Source organism: Macrobrachium nipponense, chromosome 24 (assembly GCF_015104395.2).
Source record: "Macrobrachium nipponense isolate FS-2020 chromosome 24, ASM1510439v2, whole genome shotgun sequence".
Classification (NCBI taxonomy): Eukaryota; Metazoa; Arthropoda; class Malacostraca; order Decapoda; family Palaemonidae; genus Macrobrachium; species Macrobrachium nipponense.
Window position 1 is genome coordinate 5174884 of NC_061091.1, and position 25000 is coordinate 5199883.

The following is a 25000-nucleotide window of genomic DNA, read 5'->3' on the forward strand; positions in this document are numbered from 1 at the left end:
CTTCCGCATTACGTCAGTCATAGGTTTTCGCTCACTCGGGGAGTAAGCCTACAAACTACTTTGTCGTTGTTTGAAAAAGGTTTGGCTTGAGTTAAAGAAACAGGAATTTTAGGATAGGATATTTATGATTCATTTATTAGAAATGAAAATGTAAAAAAAAAATATATAGCGTGCATTTTGAAAATTACAGAAAATTATTTACTAATAAAATATATATCATTTATTTTAATTTTCCTTGGTTTAAACGCTATTTGACCGTAGATTTTAGCACTCAAAAATTTCTTTCAACATTAACGCCTGTCTGCGCTCATACTACCCGAAGCAATGGTTGAACAAATCACGCAACCTCGCAATGACATGCAATAACTGAAGATGACGCGAGCTGTCAACCCTTTTTTAATAACGCCGTCATTAATTAGTGACACCTGATCTGGTTATTAGGACACGAGGGCAGCTTCGCGTTCAATTACTGCAGTCTTCGTCTTGATCAAATAATCAACAGATGGCAGAGTAATTGCTATATAGCTCTTAACTCGCCCCGGAAAGGGGAAAGCTGCCTTTACAAATTGGTATCAGTTTTGGCAAGCTTAGAATAATAATAATAATAATAATAATAATAATAATAATAATAATAATAATAATAAGTAATAATAATAATAATAATAATAATAATAATAATAGTAAGGGATAAAGCTACCAGATGGGAGCAACATCAAACACATAGATGAGACGGGATACAAATACCTGGGAATAATGGAAGGAGGGGATATAAAACACGAAGAGATGAAGGACACGATCAGGAAAGAATATATGCAGAGACTCAAGGCGATACTCAAGTCAAAACTCAACCCGCCGGAAATATGATAAAAATAAAACCATAAAACACATGGGCAGTGCCAGTAATCAGATACAGCGCAGGAATAGTGGAATGGACGAAGGCAGAACTCCAAAGCATAGATCAGAAAACCAGGAAACAAATGACAAAACACAAAGCACTACACCCAAGAGCAAATACGGACAGACTATACATAACACGAAAGGAAGGAGGGAGAGGACTACTAAGTATAGAGGACTGCGTCAACATCGAGAACAGAGCACTGGGGCAATATCTGAAAACCAGTGAAGACGAGTGGCTAAAGAGTGCATAGGAAGAAGGACTAATAAAAGTAGACGAAGCCCCAGAAATATACAGAGACAGGAGAATGACAGACAGAACAGAGGACTGGCACAACAAACCAATGCACGGACAATACATGAGACAGATTAAAGAACTAGCCAGCGATGACACATGGCAATGGCTACAGAGGGGAGAGCTAAAGAAGGAAACTGAAGGAATGATAACAGCGGCACAAGATCAGGCCCTAAGAACCAGATATATTCAAAGAGCGATAGACGGAAATAACATCTCTCCCATATGTAGGAAGTGCAATACGAAAAATGAAACCATAAACCACATAGCAAGCGAATGCCCGGCACTTGCACAGAACCAGTACAAAAAGAGGCATGATTCAGTGGCAAAAGCCCTCCACTGGAGCCTGTGCAAGAAACATCAGCTACCTTGCAGTAATAAGTGGTACGAGCACCAACCAGAGGGAGTGATAGAAAACGATCAGGCAAAGATACTCTGGGTGACTATGGTATCAGAAAACGGATAGGGTGATACGTGCAAAATATAGACCAGACGTGACGTTGATTGACAAAGTCAAGAAGAAAGTACCACTCATTGATGTCGCAATACCATGGGACACCAGAGTTGAAGAGAAAGAGAGGGAAAAAATGGATAAGGATCAAGATCTGAAAATAGAAATAAGAAGAATATGGGATATGCCAGTGGAAATCGTACCCATAATCATAGGAGCACTAGGCACGATCCCAAGATCCCTGAAAAGGAATCTAGAAAAACTAAACGCTGAAGTAGCTCCAGGACTCATGCAGAAGAGTGTGATCCTAGAAACGGCGCACATAGTAAGAAAAGTGATGGACTCCTAAGGAGGCAGGATGCAACCCGGAACCCCACACTATAAATACCACCCAGTCGAATTGGAGGACTGTGATAGAGCAAAAATAATAATAATAATAATAATAATAATAATAATAATAATACTCACAGTAGCACGAGTTTTGAAATGTAAACACAAATCCACAGTTATGAATATGTACTTATACTTGAAGATAAATTCCTTTAAACATATGTGCATACAAATAACTGTGGATAAGTTTCTCTAATAATAATAATAATACAATTATGAGTGTTTTTTCTTTATGGTCAGACCCTGTAAGAGTAAAAGCTTACAGATTATGTATGTACGTATGTATATATAAACTCTTTATATATATATATACATATATATATATATATATATATATATATATATATATATATATATATAAAGGTTTTTGCCATGAAGGAAAAAAATGAAAATAGGCTATTTCGCTTTTTCATTTTTTTCTTCGTGGCAAAAACCTTTATTTATACATAGCATCACGTCTTATATACTTCGTGATCAAGTTATTCACACACACACACACACACACACATATATATATATACTATATATATATATATATATATATATACATATATATATATATATATATATATATATATATATATATATATACATATATATATATATATATATATATATATATATATATATATATATATATATATATAGGACAATTTGAAATTCTCTCAACTTAACGTATATAATAACATACGCACACCCTCACAGACTATCTCCGCCTTTATAGAGTGTCTCCTCCTCTCTCTCTAAGTGCGCCGTCGTAAAGAAAATAAAGCATCGTAAAGTTGCTCTCGGGAAAGTAACATAAAATTCTCGACGCCATTTTTGTCCCCGTCTGGAGTCTTACGGGATGCGAGAGACGATCCTCTTGTGTTAGTTCTTAGGCTTTTCACACGACCAGCTTCGGGGTTGGGGGCGATCCCCCCTCTCTCTCTCTCTCTCTCTCTCTCTCTCTCTCTCTCTCTCTCTCTCTCTCTCTCTCCTCTCTCTCTTCCTCTGCTCTCTCAAATCTCTCTCTCTCCCTCTCTAAAGGGAAAGCTTTGTCTCACAATGAATAAGATGTCATTAAGTATATTCGTAGAAGCGTCATACTCTATTTAACCATAAACGACCTCTCTCTCTCTCTCTCTCTCTCTCTCTCTCTCTCTCTCTCTCTCTCTCTCTCTCTCTCCACTAAAGAAAAATTATCTGTTATTGCAGAAACAAAATATGTACGTATACTACGCAGTATCAGAAATACACTTACATACATACACACACACAAACAGAAGAAAGCGCTGGGTACTGACATTCTGCCTGTCATTTTCCCGTGGTATTCGCTTGTATAATGAAGCCAGGTGCATCTACTGTGGTGTTTTAAGCATATATGTGTGTGTGAGAGAGAGAGAGATAGAGAGAGAGAGAGAGAGAGAGAGAGAGAGAGAGAGAGAGAGAAAGAGAGTTTTGTGGTGCAGTTCCTCTTTTGTCCTCGTCAAATGCCAATGCAAAAGTAACCTCGACAACTTTCTGGCAACACTTCCAATATTCTCAGTACTTCACCTCAATCGCAAAGCCTTGAAAAAACAAACAAAAACTGTTACCCTGTCGCTCAGTTTATTCATTTCCCTACCGACAGCTATTTCAGCCAATGAGCCCAAGCAGTTCTTCAAGGCTACACTAGACCTACGACGGAAACTCCACTTCTGTGCGTAGATGAGCACAGCCAAAAACCGACTGGAAATTGGAAACGAAAGTTTGAGAAATGTTCACGGAAAATTGAAGGGTGTCTCAATTCCCAGAACCAGGATGATTAATTACCATTGAGTATTTCGCCTCGGGAGAGAGATCCTATAAAGTCAATAACCGACTGAAAAAGAAGAAGAAAAAAGTAAAAAATGCGCCGAAGTTTCTTCAGCGCAATCGAGTTTTCTGTAACATCCGTCGAAAACCGATCTATCGCTTTCAGTCTCGGTATAATGCTGTATGAGAAGCGGCCCCTTGAAACTTCAACTACGGCCCCGGTGGTGTCCTGGCCTATATCGTTTCCAGACGCAAGATTATGGCTAACTTTAACTTCAAATGAAATCAAATCTACTGAGGATAGAAGGCTGCAATTTGGTATGTTTGATGGTCGGAGGGTGGATGGTCAACATACCAATTTGCAGCCTTCTAGCCTCAGTAGTTTTTTAAGACCTGAGGACGGACAGAAGAAAGCGCGGACGGACAGACGGACAACTAAAATCTGAAAGTATAAGATGCCCATTAAAACACACTGGTTTAAAGTTATGGACTATACATTTCGGTGGACTAACTACCACCCTCATCAAGTAGTGAATGACAGAAGTTACATTTAGCCAATGTAACTTCTTCTGTCATTCATCACTTGATATAAGGGTGGAAGTTAGTCCACCGAAATATAGCTTTAAACCAGCGTGTTTTAATGGGCATTTTATACTTGAGACGTATATATATATATAATATATATATATATATATATATATATATATATATATATATATATATATATATACAGATAGGTAGACATATACATACATACATACAGTATATTATAGACAATAAAACTACATCTTCAACGCGGAAAGTAAATTCACTGACACTGTAACACACCCGAGAGGCTAAAAAAAAAAAGAAAAAAAAAAAAAAAAAAACCAAAAAAAAAAAAAACGGAACCCCCATTCGAAAAAGGAAATGTCAAGCCGTTTCTTTCTATTTCTTCTTTCCGAGTGATTGGCGCGAAAGCATTCTTTCTCTCTCTCTCTCTCTCTCTCTCTCTCTCTTCTCTCTCTCTTCTCTCTCTCTCTCTCTCTGTTTTCTTTTCGGCGTTTCTCTTTTTCCTTTCCATTTCATTTCTTTTCTTTCTATTCCACCCATTTTTTTAAGTTTTTTTCCCGGGGGGGGGGGGGGGAGGATTTTTTTGGGTTTTTGCTTAGGGGGGTTTATTTTTTGGGAAGGGGTTTTTATTTTTGGGGTTAATTTTTTGGGGGGTTTTACTTTGGGGGGTTATTTTTTGGGAAGGGTTTTTTTTGGGGGGGGTTAATTTTTGGGGGGTGGGGTTTTTACTTTGAGGGGTTTATTTTTAGGGGAAGGGGTTCTTATTTTTGGGGTTAATTTTTTGGGGAAAAATAAAAAATAGTTTTTGTTTTTTTTTGGGGGGGGAGGGTTTTTTTTATTTTTGGGCGAAGGTTTTTTTATCTTTTGAGGGGGAGGGTTTTCATTTTTGGAAGGGTTTTTATTTTAAGGGAAGCGGTTTTTATTCTGAATGAAGCAGTTTTTATTTCTAGGTGAGGGTTTTTATGGAAGGGTTATTTTTTTAATGGCGGGGGAGGGACGACAGCAAAGCATCTATTCACAGACAAAAGAGAAAAACCTGAGAAAAAAAATGTACGAAAATGGTCCAGGAACCCGACGCGTAAACGCGTATACGCAGAGCAATCCGAACTTCCGCGTGGTCCTACTCCCATCTCGGCCAACACGGAATCAGAGAAACTTATTTCTGGTGATAGAAAATAATTTATTGATATAGTGCGGTTCGGATCCCACAATAAGCTGCAGGTCCCGTTGCTAGGTGATGCATTAGGAAAAAGAATGCCAAAAGCATGCAAACTGTGTAAGGTTTGGTATAGCATAGTCAATCCACAAAACCTAATCAGAAAATGTGCTGCATGCAACATTCCGACCCATCCACAGTGTGCTGAGGTAATACAAGATTTGAGAAAAGATACAAGAATTTTTTGTTCAACATGTCTATCATGGATAGACAATGTTATTAAATCAAGATTGAATGTACAAATAGTTGAGGATGAAGAAGAAGAGGAAGAGGAAGAAGAAGAAGAAAAAGAAGAAGAGGAAAACGGAAGAGAAGTAAACAAAAATGAAATGACAGAAAAAAATAAGGAAAACAAAGAACAAGATAAAAGTATGGATGCAGAGATACTCATTGATACTACATATGAGGCAATAAAGCAGCATACCTACGAAGAAATAAATTACGATATGACAACAGAAAAGCAAATCCCGAAGAGGCTCTACCCAGATCTATACAATGACGGGAAAGAGGAAAAATATAGACAAGAAAGACAAAATCTGCAACCTTTTGAAAAGAGGGAATTGCAGATTTGGAGAAAGATGTTACTACAAACATCCTAAGATATGTCAAAACTATGAAATATATGGTAAATGTGCATACTTAGATGGATATGGGGATGATTGCAGAGATCTGCATCCAAAAATATGTAAAAACCTAAAAGAAGGAAAAGGATGTAAGTTCGACAAAAAATGCAAATATATGCACCCTGTAGCCATGAATCATAATCAAATAAATAACCAACCAAGTAATAAAATCCAAAATAAGAAAGAAACAAATAAAGAGAGAAATCAAGAATATCAGGTAAAAGAGAAAAGCAAACCACCAATGAGATATGCAGAGGTGTCAGCAAAAAATTTCAAAGCATCAGCTCCGAAATTATACCCAAGAGATAATAACTGTATTTATTATGCAAGAGGATATTGCAGAAACGGAGAAAATTGCAGATTCAGACACAAAATGAATAATTATGATGAAGGAAGATCAAATATTATGGAAAAAAGTTGGATTTTTTAATGTCAGAATTTCTGGAAATGAAAAAAAAGAACAACATACCAGAACAGGAAAGAGACATGGGAAAAATCCTTATTACTACCAGTATTAAATGAAGGAGAAAACACGCAAACCATCATAGTGATGAATGCGCAGGGTTTAGTTACGAGTAACTCAAAAAGAAAAATAGAGTACTTAGAAGAACTAACCCAAAATGAAAAGAAAATAGATATAATGAATATAAGTGAAACCTGGTATTCCCGAGAGACTGGGAATGATGATCAAATAAAAGGGTTCCAAACTTATAGATCAGATAGAAAAAATAGGAATCAAGGGGGAACCGCAATATATGGGAAAGACAAAAAACAAGGAAAAATATATGAGAAATATAGTAACTCAGAATGTGAACTAATAGCGGTAGAATTTGAATCTGAAAAATTGATGAACATAGTAATATATAGACCTCCTAATACTAAAGAGTTTGACTTAATAATTGAAAAATTGGATGATATATGTAGAAATCACAAGGACTGGACTATTCTCCTATCTGGTGACTTCAACTTTCCTTTCGTAGAATGGAAAGAACGAATAGGAGATTGTGGTTGTACTTATACATATAAAAAAGAGAGTAATAGTAGTGCAGAAGATAAGAGGCAATTTGAAAAGCTATTAGATATGCTACTAGAATACAACATTCAACAAATAAATCACCTGCCAACAAGAAAGGAAAATACTTTAGACCTAGTATTTGTGAACGAGATGAATTATGTTAAAGAAATAATAGTTTATAATGCGAATATTTCAGACCATAATGTCATAGAATTAACAGTTCATTCCAAAGCAAGTGAAAATAGAGATAAGCAAGAAATGAAAAAGTGGGAAGGATATGGAAAATACAACTTCTACAGTAAAAATATAAAATGGTCAGAAATTAATGAAGAATTAAACAAAGATTGGGATAACATTTTCGTAAGTGATGACATAAGGGTAAATACGGAGATATTATATAAAATATTGGAGAAAATAGTGGAAAAATATATACCGAAGAAGAAAAGTAAGCATCATTCATGCATACCAAGAGACAGAAGGATCTTGTTCCAGAAAATCAGAAAGTGGAAAAAAGGTCTTGCAAAAGAAAAAAATGCATGGAAAGTTATAGAACTAAAAAGTAAGATAGAAAATGCAGAACAAAAGATTATCAAATCAAAAGAAAATGAAAAAACGGGACTTGGAAGAAAAAACCCTATTAAATATCAAGCAAAACCCCAAAACTATTATACTCATATGCGAAGAAGATGAATAAAGAAGAATAGAAATAGGCCCTCTGAGAATTGAAGGGAGATTAACGAATGAAAAAAAGGAAATTTGCAACATACTGGCAGAACGATATAAGAGAGAATTCACCCCTAGAATAGATAATGAAGATAATGATATAGAAGTAAGGGATGAAAATAGTGAATATTTAGCTGACATAGATATTAATGAAGTGATATTGTGCAGGCTATTAATGAAATTAAAAATGGAGCTGCTGCAGGGCCTGATGGAATTCCTGCTATTTTGTTAAAGAAAGTAGTTCATTCTATCGCAAAGCCACTTGCAATATTATTAAGACAAAGTGTAGATACAGGCAAGATTTATGATGAGCACAAATTAGCATATATTACCCCTACTTTCAAAAGTGGATCAAGGACTAGAGGCAAGTAATTATAGGCCTGTGAGTCTAACATCACATATTATGAAAGTGTATGAAAGGGTAATGAGAAAAATATTATGAAACATTTAATAAAATAATTTGTTTAATAAAGGACAACATGGTTTCGTACCCGGAAAAAGTACACAAACCCAACTGTTAGTCCACCGTGAGAACATATTCAAAAATATGAAAAGCGGAAATGAAAACAGATGTGGTTTATTTAGACTTTGCAAAAGCTTTTGATAAAGTAGACCATAATATATTGCGAAGAAAATTAGAAAACACAATATCGTGGATAAAGTAGGAAGATGGTTAGAAGAATTTTTACACAACAGAAAACAGATAGTTATTGCAAACGACGAGAAATCGGATGAAGTCAAGGTAATATCCGGTGTGCCGCAAGGTACGGTGTTAGCTGCAATACTGTTTGTTATTATGATTGAAGACATAGACAATAATGTGAAGGATTCGGTAGTGAGTAGTTTTCGCAGATGACACAAGAATAAGTAGAGAAATTACTTGTGATGAAGATAGGAACGCTCTACAAAGAGACCTTAACAAAGTATATGATTGGGCAGAGGTAAATAGGATGGTATTTAACTCTGATAAATTTGAATCAATAAATTATGGAGACAGAAAGAAAGCTATATGCATATAAGGGACCTAATAATGAGACCATCACAAATAAGGAAGCAGTTAAAGACCTTGGTGTGATGATGAATAGGAACATGTTATGCAATGATCAAATAGCAACTCTGTTGGCAAAATGTAAAGCAAAAATGGAATGTTGTTACGGCACTTCAAACAAGAACAAAAGCTGAACACATGATTATGCTTTATAAAACATATGTTCGTATAGTCCACTTGAATATTGCAAATGATATGGTACCCACACTATCAAAAGGATATTGCACAAATAGAGAGTGTACAAAAGTCCTTTACAGCTAGAATAGAAGAAGTTAAGGACCTTGACTACTGGGAAAGACTACAATTCTTAAAATTATATAGTCTAGAAAGGAGAAGAGAACGCTACATGATAATTCAGGCATGGAAACAGATAGAAGGAATAGCAGAAAATATCATGGAACTAAAAATATCAGAAAGAGCAAGCAGAGGTAGATTAATAGTGCCCAAAACTATACCAGGAAAAATAAGGAAAGCACACAGGACATTAATCCACTACGCACCAGCATCGATAATGCAGCGTCTATTCAATGCGTTGCCAGCTCATCTGAGGAATATATCAGGAGTGAGCGTAGATGTGTTTAAGAATAAGCTCGACAAATATCTAAACTGCATCCCAGACCATCCAAGATTGGAAGATGCAAAATATACCGGAAGATGTACTAGCAACTCTCTGGTAGACATTAGAGGTGCCTCACACTGAGGGACCTGGGGCAACCCGAACAAGATGTAAGGTCTGTAAGGTAAGGTCCCGTCCCGCCCCCTCATGTAAGATCTAATTTCCTCCCTCGGGGCAAATAATGGAGTCCGACGTCGCGAATAAAAGGGTTCCCTCTACTGTTGACTGACGCTGTTTCTCTACCTATCGCCAGAGCTGCTCTGGAGGAGGCTTCGCGTCCTCCGCTCGCTCTCTCTCTCTCTCTCTCTCTCTCTCTCTCTCTCTCTCTCTCTCGGTGCCGCTTTTGAATTCAGATACGTCTTTTTCAGAATTTAATTCAGTCTGGTTGAATTTGACACTCGTTAAATATATATAACCTGTGTTAATGTGCATCTACTGTGATTTTTTATGCACACACATACACACACACACATAAATATATAACATATATAGATATATATATATATATATATATATCATATATATTTATATAATAGTATATAATATATAGTATCGTATACAGGCAGTCCCCATGTTACGACGGGGGTTCCGTTCATGAGACGCGTCGTAAGCCGAAAATCGTCGTAAGTCGGAACATCGTCAAAAATCCTAAGAAAACCTTACTTTTAATGCTTTGGGTGCATTGAAAACTATGTAAACTGCATTCTTATGGCATTTTTCATAAAAAAAAAAAACTTCAAATATTGATTATTTTGCATTTTTGGTGTCATATTTCATCTCCAGATGAGCGTTGTAGGCGTCGTAACCCTGGAAATAATGTCTATTGACAAGCATCGTAACCTCGGAATGTCGTAAGCCGACACCGTCGTAACCCTGGGGACTGCCTGTATATATATATATATATATATATAAATACAGGTTTTTTTGCCACGAAGGAAAAAAATGAAAAAGCGAGTTAGCCAAGTACTTTCAATCCTATTCGGACCCTTTACATAGCATCACGTTTTATATACTTCGTGATCAAGTTATTCATTATATATATATATATATATATATATATATAATATATATATATATATATAGTACCCCCCATATTTGTGGGGATGTGTACCAGACCCCCCAATCCCGCCGAGAATTGCTAGAATCCGCGAATAGTTGAAATCCGTATAAAAATGCTTAAACCTGCCTATGTTGTTGGTTAAAACTCAAGAGAAACCCTCTAAAAATGTTTATACTTGGTTTTTTCAATAGTTTTATCACAAAAAAGTGCATCTTATGATGAAATTGGAAATAAAATACAGGAATCTGTGGATATTTCTCATAGAAAAAATACTGCGAACAGGCGATTTTCCGCGAGAAATAGGGGTATATGTTCCAGAGATAAAACCGCGAATACAGGAAGGTTCAGTGTATATACCTATTGTGCACATACAGACAAATATAATACATATATGTGTATACATATATTTTTTATTTTATATATATGATATTATATATATATATATATATTTATATTATATATGTATATATATATATGGCATTCTGCGCTAAATTGGTAATTGACGGTAAAAAGGTTTGAACAGGAAGAAAACATCAAAGCAGTTGCAACATGAAGCAATTGTTAGACGAGGGTGGATAGCAAGATGTAAGAAAGATAATATGAACGGAGGTACAGTAAAAGGAACGAAAGAGGTTGCAGCTATGGGACGAAGGGACGGTGCAAAGAACGGCACCACCCACCTGCGGTCCAACCTCCCCCCCCATCCCCCCACCCCCCCAAAACCCCACCCCACTGCCATTCTCAAGCACGAAAGGGGAAGCATTGTGTCTGTAAAAATATCGTCAATTAGAATCATTACTTTCTTGTTTAATTTAAGATATCACTAGCTGATTTCTAAGCAGCAAATACACGAAGCGCTTATTCCCTAATAAATAAACAGTGGAGACGTCAAATACAAAAAAGAAATTGATTTTTTAGGTATTTTTTCCCTATTCCTTTTGAGCTCTTCAGCTTGAAAGGTCAGACTTTTATTGATGCTCTTAAAACTGTCAAAAAAATAACCGAAGTTCTCTGCGTTTTTTGTTCTTTTCTCCATCTATTGCTTTCGCGGAAGGCTTTCTCTTTCGCCAAAGTTTAATTCGCATTTTATTTCCCTTCTTCTTTGATCCCCTTAGATTTAAGAAAAATACTGAATTCTTGTGGATTTGAAAACTCGACCAAGTAAAGAAAAACAAAATGAACACCTGTCATGAGAAGCCCAATTCTGATAGCTTTTGTTCAAATTATCAGAATTCCTATTACCTAGTCACAGGTACCTCAGTGACAAGCGTGTTTCATTTGACATGTTACTCTCTCTCTCTCTCTCTCTCTCTCTCTCTCTCTCTCTCTCTCTCTCCCTCAGCATACCTTCTCAGTTTTTCCTTTCATCCTAAAACCTAGTGTCAATCCTTCGACTCTGAAACAAGTGTGCATCCTGTTTCCTCCTTAGGAGGAGTAAGTGCTGTGGCTGGAAGCCTTAAAAATAAATAAAATTAAAAAAAAAAACTCAAAATATCAAGCACAGTAGTATCAATATCAGCCAATACATCTTGACTGTCTACATCCCACCTTCAGGCCATCTCGCCCTTTGGTCATTCTTCCTTTTAGCCAGATAACCCAACTCTCCCTCTCTCAACCCCTTCCATCCGAGGTACCCCTATCCCCTATCCTACAGTCCCTACCCGCCCCCTCCTACCATCATATCCTTCCTTCCCCTATTCTCCTCAGCCAAGGATAGGATTACTTCTGGTCAGTTGGAGCGGGGATCAAGGACCCTCTCAAGTCAAGTGTCGTCCCCACCACCTCATAGATCTCGATACTTTCTTTTCATTGATTAGCTGTCCTTGGGAGAGAGAGAGAGAGAGAGAGAGAGAGAGAGAGAGAGAGAGAGAGAGAGAGAGAGAGAGAGAGAGAGAAGGGGGTGGGGGTAGGGGCGTTCGTCTTTGGCTGCTTTGATCGCCTTTCTCGTTCTGTAAGGTTTGAGTTTCCCCCCGTTGCTTTGCCTGCCTTTATTCTCATTGTATCTTTTTCTTCTTATTTTCCCTTTCGGTTAACAGTTATCCTAACGAATGATTTCTTACGTTTTAGTTTCAATCCTCCGTTTAGTTGGTTTAGCAAGATTTGCTTTCAGTCTCCTGTTTCCTGTCAGTGATCAAACTCCTTATTTTTACTTTTTTTATGTTATTTTCTTAAATTAGTTTCATTTTCTTCTTATCTCCCTTTTTTTATTGACTTTCAGTTTCCTGTTTCCTGTCAGTGATCAAACTCCTTATTTTCATTTTGTTTAAAGTTCTTTTCCTAAGTTTCCTTTTTAAATTATGTCCCTTTTATCATTGACAATTCGTCTAACCATTTCTTTTATTATTTGTTTTTATATTTTCCATCTGTTCCCAAACTTGACCTTACCAAGGACCCCCAGATAGGGTGAGTCCCACCCGAGGACCCCACCCAATCAAAAGTTATCATGACCATACCGGGATACCCAGTACAACTTTGTACATTACATATTCCTGCGCAAAGATAAGTAAATATATGAAATATTTTTAATATTTCTATAATGCTTTGAATTAAATAGAGAGTCAAATAGGTGAAAAAAGCCACCATTCTTTTATGGAGTTGAATTTTTTTTTTCTTTTCATTGTGTCGCGGTCACCCAAGGGGGTCAAGGACCCCCAGTTCGGGAACCACCGATAAGGACACTAAACACTGACAAACACTTCGAAGTGATTTGGTGTCAAACGAAACGAAATGAAAACAAAGACGACGCTAAAAGCAAGAATTTCATACTAGTAGTTGGTTAGTGCGTTCTCTCTGTTTCAGCCTCTTGTTTTCAGAGTCGTCTTCGCTTCTAATTCATAAATCGTTTTACCGTTTTACACCAAATCACTTCGAAGTTTTGTCAGTATTTAATTTCCTTCCAGTTCCTTACAGTCCAGTTATGTCTTGATCATCTTCCTACGTTGATAATCGTCGTTGATCAATGATCGCTTTTGCCGTCTCTATCCTTATTATTCCCCGTTATCCGCTATTTCGTTATACGTTCATCTTTCTCCCCCCCTTCCACATTTTATTTGTTAATCTTGAAACTCCTTCGAATCCTACTTCCCTTCTTCTCCTGACCAACTTATTTCTTCTCACGCACTACTCTGTTTACTATTCCCTTTCCTCCTCCTCCTCCTCGCAATTTCCCTCTGTTTATTTCGTCCTTATTTGCTCTGGTTTCTTTCAGGAGAGAGAGAGAGAGAGAGAGAGAGGACGAGAGAGAGAGAGAGAGAGAGAGCACCTTTCTGACACCTGAACTATATAAGAATAAAGGAATTAATTGTCAGTTCTGTTATTTGTAAGTATTTGCTTTGCGAAATGGAAACCGTCTAATACAAAAGAATGCATGCAAACACTCAAAATGTGCGCGCGCGCACACACATTATATATATGTATATATATATATATATATATATATATATATATATATATATCCTTTTACTAAATATAAGGCACAATCCCACTACCAATTCAACGACACTGACGATTACAAAAGTTCCCAAAAAATGAAAAAAAAAAAAAAAATAGATAAATAAAAAAGTCTCCCACCCTAATTCCATATCTCATTTCCCGTTTTCTTCTTCCAGAGGCAACGTTAGGAGAGGGCGGAAGCGGCAGCGAGGAATACACTTTGCCCTCCCTGGAAGAGGTCATCCAGTCTGTGCGAGACCTGGATGTACAAAGGGTCCTGAGAGTGTACAGCACTCAGCACGAGGAGGTAATGGAATTATCTCTCTCTCTCTCTCTCTCTCTCTCTCTCTCTCTCTCTTCTCTCTCTCCTTTGAAGTCTTTAGACTAACGTTTGTTGAAGTGGCTCATAGAAAACGGGAAGTGATCAAAGAGCGTTAATGGCTATCTTTGTTAATTAATATTAAAATTAATGGACATATAAGCAATTAAGATAATAAACATAACATTCATTCCAAGTGGATTGCAATTCTCACACTATATATATATATATATATATATATATATATATATATATAGCGTGTGTGTGTGTATTATATATACATATATACATACGCACAGGCGTTAAACCTCTCTATCTCTCCTCTTCAGATAAATGTAATCAAACGCCAGGAATAATTATCGGGACCGAGGGAAACGTATCATTAGATCTCTAGGGAGAGAGAGAGAGAGAGAGAGAGAGAGAGAGAGAGAGAGAGAGAGAGAGAGAGAGCAACTTGAAGGTAAGAGGCGTTTGAACGTAATAAGGGACTGTAGATAGCCTTATCGTAAAGAGGGGAAATCACGTCATAATGTACGAGGGTAGCGAGTGAGGGGAGGGAGTGATATATATATATATATATATATATATATATATATATATATATATATATATATATATATATATGAATAGCTCCAACCGAAGAGATTGCGTCTAGGCGATTTCCTGGTGGATATTAGGTGATACGCGACTTATCTGGTTGCTTTACGCGTCCAAATTACTATATACGCAGAGTAGGTGAAGATCTACTTTTGGTTAATGAAGAGGCCCCCCCCCCCCCCCCCACACAAAAAAGGGGGGGTGGGCCTTGCAGAAAAACCGGAAGGCCGTACCGTACCGTCCACGTGCAAATGTGACAGAAGCCATATAGGCCTAGTTCGAGAATGCGTGCATATCTGCGTATACTCTAAACGCAGAGATTTTATACATACACACACACAAACACACACATATATTATATATATATATAATATATATATATATACATATATATAATTATATATATATCTACATATATATTAACAAATACGGTTAAAATACGATCCGTATAAGTTCATCAATCACGCCATTCAGTAACCACTCCACCTATATATTTATTCTAAATCCCTAACGCTTTAGAGAATCCTGTCTATCCTCTACGACGAAACTGCAAAATACAAAACCAAAACAGAGCAAAACAACCAAATAAATTCATAGAAAACATAAAAACTTCCCTCTTTCCACGCCCCAAGATCCCAAAACCACCAAGATGGCGTTCAGACAGAGCCTTTTACGCGCCCGGCCTAAGCCATCTATGTACGATATATCTCTATTGTGGGGGATGTATCTTTCCCTCTTCTTTTCGAAGATTTCACGATTTGGTGTCTTCGTTTGCGTTGAGCCTACGTTTGTCCTTTTTACGTGACAACGCGTGTGTACGCAGGCTTGTGCATTCGGGTGTAGTACGTGCATCTGCATATTCTTGCTTCAATATTACACTCGTACGTGTAGTTCTGTTATGGATGGAGCTAGGCGAGATGTTGAAATGTGTACATTCTAACGTACACTCGCTGTACACAAGGACACTAAGGTTAACTCAATGCGTAAAAACTATGCAACAAACGAGGCAAAATCGATAAAGTAAAAATAAAAGAGAATGAATAAGGAAATACGTTAAAAATTATACATATACAAATAAGTGGTACTATACATATGAGTGATACCGTATCGATATGAAAAAAAAAGTACATGGAACACTCACCAAGCGGCCATGGGACGAGGCACAAATCTGAAATGAAACAAATTGACAAATATTATCGATCAAGTTTACGGAAATGTTCGTGAAACCTTGATAAACAAATAATAAATAAATCTGAACGTATATATTCACATATATAGGTAGTTATATACAGTCTCTCTCTCTCTCTCTCTCTCTCTCTCTCTCTCTATATATATATATATATATATATATATATATATATATATATATATATATATATATATATATATATAGATATAGATATATATATATATATATATATATATATATATATATATATTATATGTGTGTGTCTGTGTATATATATAAATATATATTCTTATATATAGACATATATATATAGAATATGTAGAAGACCACTCCACTACATTAATCATAATAAAATTCACAACCACATCATAAAAGTAATGGCGACACCCACCCTCTTGCATCAAAAACAATATCAAGGCTACCTATCATCAAAATATATATATATATATATATAGGGCAAGAAAGGTCACCCAATTAAACCGGAGAAAGCTCACGAACGCCCCTCTGACCTTTTACAGCAGCGGGGGGTGGAGGGGGGGGTGGGGGGTAAAGGGGGGTGGTGGAGAAGAACGATTCTTACATCGTCATTATAGAGGTGTGAGCAAGAGAGGTTCATTATCGTGGGAGTGACACATCGTTAATAATGAGTTCGCTCCTAAATCACTGTCTCTCTCTCATTTTTTCCACGGGGGATAAATCACACGGAGAGAGAGAGAGAGAGAGAGAGAGAGATTGGGGTTTGCTCGGAATTTATGCTTTAGACACTTTTTTCCCTTTTTTTTATTCAATGATAATGTATGAGACGTTATTCTTGGCATATAGACACCCTCATATTACAATCGTACGTAACTTGTTGACATTTTTAGTAGCGTTCGAATATAAAAAAAAAAACCTTTTTACTTATGGATTACATAAGCAATTAATTTTTTTATAATTACCACATGGTATACATACATACACGTAACCACACACACTCGTGTATATATATATATATATATATATATATATATATATATATATATATAGAGAGAGAGAGAGAGAGACCTTACAGACCCTTACATCTTGTTCGGGTTGCCCGCAGGTCCCTCAGTGTGAGGCACCTCTAATGTCTACCAGAGAGTTGCTAGTACATCTTCCGGTATATTTTGGCATCTTCCAATCTTGGATGGTCTGGGATGCAGTTTAGATATTTGTCGAGCTTATTCTTAAACACATCTACGCTCACTCCTGATATATTCCTCAGATGAGCTGGCAACGCATGAATAGACGCTGCATTATCGATGCTGGTGCGTAGTGGATTAATGTCCTGTGTGCTTTCCTTATTTTTCCTGGTATAGTTTTGGGCACTATTAATCTACCTCTGCTTGCTCTTTCTGATATTTTTAGTTCCATGATATTTTCTGCTATTCCTTCTATCTGTTTCCATGCCTGAATTATCATGTAGCGTTCTCTTCTCCTTTCTAGACTATATAATTTTAAGAATTGTAGTCTTTCCCAGTAGTCTAGGTCCTTAACTTCTTCTATTCTAGCTGTAAAGGACCTTTGTACACTCTCTATTTGTGCAATATCCTTTTGATAGTGTGGGTACCATATCATATTGCAATATTCAAGTGGACTACGAACATATGTTTTATAAAGCATAATCATGTGTTCAGCTTTTCTTGTTTTGTAGTGCCGTAACAACATTCCCATTTTTGCTTTACATTTTGCCAACAGAGTTGCTATTTGATCATTGCATAACATGTTCCTATTCATCATCACACCAAGGTCTTTAACTGCTTCCTTATTTGTGATGGTCTCATTATTAGGTCCCTTATATGCATATAGCTTTCTTTCTCTGTCTCCATAATTTATTGATTCAAATTTATCAGAGTTAAATACCATCCTATTTACCTCTGCCCAATCATATACTTTGTTAAGGTCTCTTTGTAGAGCGTTCCTATCTTCATCACAAGTAATTTCTCTACTTATTCTTGTGTCATCTGCGAAACTACTCACTACCGAATCCTTCACATTATTGTCTATGTCTTCAATCATAATAACAAACAGTATTGCAGCTAACACCGTACCTTGCGGCACACCGGATATTACCTTGACTTCATCCGATTTCTCGTCGTTTGCAATAACTATCTGTTTTCTGTTGTGTAAAAATTCTTTTAACCATCTTCCTACTTTATCCACGATATTGTGTTTTCTAATTTTCTTCGCTAATATATTATGGTCTACTTTATCAAAAGCTTTTGCAAAGTCTAAATAAACCACATCTGTTTCATTTCCGCTTTTCATATTTTTGAATATGTTCTCACGGTGGACTAACAGTTGGGTTTGTGTACTTTTTCCGGGTACGAAAACCATGTTGTCCTTTATTAAACAAATTATTTTTTATTAAATGTTTCATAATATTTTTCTTCATTACCCTTTCATACACTTTCATAATATGTGATGTTAGACTCACAGGCCTATAATTACTTGCCTCTAGTCTTGATCCACTTTTGAAAGTAGGGGTAATATATGCTAATTTGTGCTCATCATAAATCTTGCCTGTATCTACACTTTGTCTTAATAATATTGCAAGTGGCTTTGCGATAGAATGAACTACTTTCTTTAACAAAATAGCAGGAATTCCATCAGGCCCTGCAGCAGCTCCATTTTTGTTTAATTCATTAATAGCCTGCACAATATCAGCTTCATTAATATCTATGTCAGCTAAATATTCACTATTTTCATCCCTTACTTCTATATCATTATCTTCATTATCTATTCTAGGGGTGAATTCTCTCTTATATCGTTCTGCCAGTATGTTTGCAAATTTCCTTTTTTTCATTCGTTAATCTCCCTTCAATTCTCAGAGGGCCTATTTTCTATTCTTCTTTTATTCATCTTCTTCGCTATGAGTATAATAGCTTGGGGTTTTGCTTGATATTTAATAGGGTTTTTTCTTCCAAGTCCCGTTTTCATTTTCTTTTGATTGTATAATCTTTTGTTCTGCATTTTCTATCTTACTTTTTAGTTCTATAACTTTCCATGCATTTTTTTCTTTTGCAAGACCTTTTTTCCACTTTCTGATTTTCTGGAACAAGATCCTTCTGTCTCTTGGTATGCATGAATGATGTTTACTTTTCTTCTTCGGTATATATTTTTCCACTATTTTCTCCAATATTTTATATAATATCTCCGTATTTACCCTTATGTCATCACTTATGAAAATGTTATCCCAATCTTTGTTTAATTCTTCATTAATTTCTGACACCATTTTATATTTTTACTGTAGAAGTTGTATTTTCCATATCCTTCCCACTTTTTCATTTCTTGCTTATCTCTATTTTCACTTGCTTTGGAATGAACTGTTAATTCTATGACATTATGGTCTGAAATATTCGCATTATAAACTATTATTTCTTTAACATAATTCATCTCGTTCACAAATACTAGGTCTAAAGTATTTTCCTTTCTTGTTGGCAGGTGATTTATTTGTTGAATGTTGTATTCTAGTAGCATATCTAATAGCTTTTCAAATTGCCTCTTATCTTCTGCACTACTATTACTCTCTTTTTTATATGTATAAGTACAACCACAATCTCCTATTCGTTCTTTCCATTCATACGAAAGGAAAGTTGAAGTCACCAGATAGGAGAATAGTCCCAGTCCTTGTGATTTTCTACATATATCATCCAATTTTTCAATTATTAAGTCAAACTCTTTAGTATTAGGAGGTCTATATATTACTATGTTCATCAATTTTTCAGATTCAAATTCTACCGCTATTAGTTCACATTCTGAGTTACTATATTTCTCATATATTTTTCCTTGTTTTTTGTCTTTCCCATATATTGCGGTTCCCCCTTGATTCCTATTTTTTCTATCTGATCTATAAGTTTGGAACCCTTTTTTTATCATCATTCCCTTAGTCTCTTGGGAATACCAGTTTCCCACTTATATTCATTAAATAATCTATTTTCTTTTTCATTTTGGGTTTTGGGTTAGTTTCTTCTAAGTACTCTATTTTTCTTTTTGAGTTACTCGTAACTAAACCACGAGCATTCATCACTATGATGGTTTGCGTGTTTTCTCCTTCATTTAATACTGGTAGTAATAAGGATTTTCCCATGTCTCTTTCCTGTTCTGGTATGTTGTTCTTTTTTTCATTTCCAGAAATTCTGACATTAAAAAATCCAACTTTTCCATAATATTTTGATCTTCCTTCATCATAATTATTCATTTTGTGTCTGAATCTGCATTTTTCTCCGTTTCTGCAATATCCTCTTGCATAATAAATACAGTTATTATCTCTTGAGTAGAATTTCGGAGCTGATGCTTTGAAATTTTTTGCTGACACCTCTGCATATCTCATTGGTGGTTTGCTTTTCTCTCTTACCTGATATTCTTGATTTCTCTCTTTATTTGTTTCTTTCTTATTTTGGATTTTATTACTTGGTTGGTTATTTATTTGATTATGATTCATGGCTACAGGGTGCATATATTTGCATTTTTTGTCGAACTTACATCCTTTTCCTTCTTTTAGGTTTTTTACATATTTTTGGATGCAGATCTCTGCAATCATCCCATATCCATCTAAGTATGCACATTTACCATATATTTCATAGTTTTGACATATCTTAGGATGTTTGTAGTAACATCTTTCTCCAAATCTGCAATTCCCTCTTTTCAAAAGGTTGCAGATTTTGTCTTTCTTGTCTATTTTTTCCTCTTTCCCGTCATTGTATAGATCTGGGTAGAGCCTCTTCGGATTTGCTTTTCTGTTGTCATATCGTAATTTATTTCTTCGTAGGTATGCTGCTTTATTGCCTCATATGTAGTATCAATGAGTATCTCTGCATCCATACTTTTTATCTTGTTCTTTGTTTTCCTTATTTTTTTCTGTCATTTCATTTTTGTTTACTTCTCTTCCGTTTTCCTCTTCTTCTTTTTCTTCTTCTTCTTCCTCTTCTCTTCTTCTTCATCCTCAACTATTTGTACATTCAATCTTGATTTAATAACATTGTCTATCCATGATAGACATGTTGAACAAAAAATTCTTGTATCTTTTCTCAAATCTTGTATTACCTCAGCACATGTGGATGGGTCGGAATGTTGCATGCAGCACATTTTCTGATTAGGTTTTGTGGATTGACTATGCTATACCAAACCTTACACAGTTTGCATGCTTTTGGCATTCTTTTTCCTAATGCATCAATTAGGATATTCACAAGATTCACCTTATTCATTTTCTTTGTCGGAATATGTTGGTTTATGTATATTTTCTTTATGAGTCTCTTGACCACTTGGATTTTATTTGGAACTTCTTCAATTATTTTCAAGATGTTTTCATTAGATTTGTTCCAGTTTGAAGGATTATATCCTTCTAATATATCTATGAATGCTTTTGTATCTTTTTGGTTAGGACTGTTGCTGATTTCATAGATGAGAAATGCCAGTTCCCTTCCTGCTACCTCATCGTATTGCGAATCTGCTAGACACGCCAAATTACGCCACCTCTTCCCGCAGTTGGAACTTACTGCCATCTTGTTCTGATTTATAGTATTACACTTGATAAACTAACTTAGAAGACGCTTTATCCTACTATTTTCACACTAATCTTATCACCGATAGTTCACGAACACTTCTAGATATTTCTCAAATTCTAGTCGTATGTTAAACTTGTGATATCTGTTGATTAATCTGACTTCACGCGGGTACGACTCACCAAGCAAGATGGCTACTTACGGGAGAGAGAGAGAGAGAGAGAGAGAGAGAGAGAGAGAGAGAGAGAGAGAGAGAGAGAGGTAGGGGATCAAGAGGGTAGGGGAGACAGCATCGCCAGGTTAGTGAAATCTGAATGGGTATGATCCCCTTTCCACATGAAAAAATACCCCCTCCCTCACAAATAACAGATACACGTAGAACGCGTGTACGTGCATCAAGTATACATCCCACCGGTGTATCTGCAGCAGGTGTATATTGAAGCGGTGTAAATGTGGCAGAGATATATTTAGCAGGTAAACTAATAATAATAAGTACATGCATATCTAATCAGTTTATACCTTCAGGTACCGCAAGGGACAGCTCCGGTGCAAGTCATCGTCTCATCTACCTGGCGGAGCGGCTCGACGCTGCTGGGGGAGATCCTGGGGGCGCATCCAGGGGCGTTCTACCATTACGAACCCCTCATGCCGTACGGTCTGCAGCAGATAGCCCCCGGACCCTTACAGGTAAATAAATGTGTGGTGGGTAAAATGGTACCCAGAGAGCTATTGGTCAATATCACGTGGAGATAAATAATATATATATATAATTATATATAATTATAAAATTATGTTATATATATACATATAATTATAATATATAATATATAATAATATATATATCATATAATATATATATAATATATATATATATTATTAATAATGGTGTTATATATATCTTGTAGTATATTATATATATATATATTATATATATATATATTAATATATATATATATTATAATAATATTTATATATATATAATATAATTATTATATATTATTATTTATATATCTATATATATATATTATATATATATATATATATATATATATATATAATATATTATATTTATATAATTTCAAGAGTCTATTTCAGTTACTTTCTTGTCTTAGAATTTACAGTTTATTTTCGTTTCTGCTTGTATAAACTGATACATTCACATTTCGTACTTAACATGCATACAAACAAGTTGATATTCTATGTTTCTTTAAAATCAATATACATATATATACACACATATAAACTTAAATATACAAAATATGAAACTTGCTTGTATGCAAGTAAGTATATATCTATATGTACGTGACACACGTGTGTGTATGTACTTAAGACAGTTTTCCGTTAATCATAAACAAATATAAAAAACAAAAGATAAAAAGTAAAATAGATTAAAAAGTCTGCTAAAGAAGCAATGACTCCAAACGACCAAGCGTGATTGAACAGGGAAGACTTAGAAGAATATTGAAAAAAAAAAAATAAAATAAAATAAAGTCGCGTGGACGAATCAACCGCAGTGTGGCCTAGGATGTCACAGGATCAACCCGGCCCTACGTCCTCTCGTAGGATTACTTTTGTGGGATACTTCTACATCCTTCGACAAAATAAATATATAGGGCCTATAGCTCTCGTGGTTAACGACTGATAATGGTGAAGTGAAGGAATATTTGAGTGTATGTATTTATTATAATAATAATAATAATAATAATAATAATAATAATAATAATAATAATAATAATAATAATATCATAGTCATTAGTCCAGAAATTTACATGAAACATACAAATACATAACGCACAATCTAGAAACATGAGATAACGAATATAAAATGAAAACTCAACAATGTATATATATATATTTATTATATAATTTATATATATAGATATATATATATATATATCTATATATCTATATATAGTATATCCTATATATATATATATACTAATATATATATATATATATATATATAATATCTATATATCTATATATATATATATATATATATATATATATATATATATATATCTATATATAAATCGAAACTACTGCAACAATCTTGACAATTCTAATATGTCCCCATTCCAACCCAGATCCAGTTAAAATGCTGAAAAAAACCTGAATTGGTCCAGACAATGGAAATACTTGCCCCATTCAGTAATTTTCAAGAGGTTAGCCAATTATTTTTGTTTATATATAGTATTATCAATATCACAAGAATTTGTCTCACACTTGTTAGCAAATCTGTCTTGGCTTGAAGCCACGTGACCTCTATGGTTTTGGATAGTCTGCTTATTAAATAAAACAAAATTCACTAGTAAATAAAAAGACTATGTTTCAAACATAATCCTAATTCCTGCCATATTGAAATATAAAATTCAGATAAGAATGACTAACAGTCTCTCTCTCTCTTTCTCACTACATCGCCCCCCACCCTTTTTGCCTTCTGGACGACGCCCCCCCAACACCAGGAGGAAGTGCAGGACCTGCTGAGCGGCATCCTACACTGCGACTACCACAACCTGGAGGAGTACTTGAAGTTCGCCTTCGTCAACCACGACATGTTCACGCGAAACACCCGCCTCTGGTCCATGTGCAGCGCCATGCCCCGCTCCAAGTGCTACAACCCGGACACCCTGGGCAGGCTGTGCTCCCTCTTCCCCATCCACGTCATGAAGGTCGTCCGCGCCCGCCTCGAGATCCTGGCGCCCCTCCTGAAGGACCCCAAGGTGCACATCGTGTGGCTGGTGAGGGATCCCAGGGCCGTCATGAACTCGCGGATCAGCAGCGTCACCTGGTGCGAGACGCGCCTGTAAGGACCCCGCCTACCTCTGCTCCGACATCCTCGTCGACTTCAGCACCTACCTCGTCCTGAAGGAGGAGTACCCAGCGCAGGTGATGCTCCTGCGGTACGAGGACCTGGCCAGGAACCCTTACGAGAAGAGCGAGGAGGTCCTCAGGTTCGCGGGGCTGTCGTTCCATAAGAGAGTCAAGGAGTACCTGGACGACCACCTGACCTCGGACGAGGACGAGCCGTGGAGCACGCGGCACGACCCGAAGACTCGCCTGGGCCGCTGGATGAAGGTCATGAAGTTCGAGGACGTGATCAAGACCCAGTACCACTGCAAGGGCATCATGAAGAGCCTGGGGTACCGGACCTTCGGCTCCAGGGAGGACATGACCAACGGGAACGCCGTGGGACTCCTGAACGTGCCATGACGTTCGCCCATCCTCGAGAGGGGAGTTTCCTTCGTCCGGGCCCCAGCGGTCCCAGCTGAGGAAGGAGGT

General features: G+C 36.2%; 1 protein-coding gene across 1 annotated transcript in view; it reads left to right on the forward strand.

The window, feature by feature from the left end:
- The window catches only part of LOC135205274 (carbohydrate sulfotransferase 1-like), a 176882-nt gene that overhangs the window by 151469 nt on the left and 413 nt on the right, over positions 1-25000 (forward strand). Inside the window, 4 exon segments of the mRNA XM_064235652.1 lie at positions 14268-14398; positions 22244-22405; positions 24184-24521; positions 24523-25000. The exon segment at positions 24523-25000 is cut by the window's right edge and continues 413 nt beyond it. Coding sequence (XP_064091722.1) covers positions 14268-14398; positions 22244-22405; positions 24184-24521; positions 24523-24931 — 1040 coding nt within the window. The 3' untranslated portion in view covers positions 24932-25000.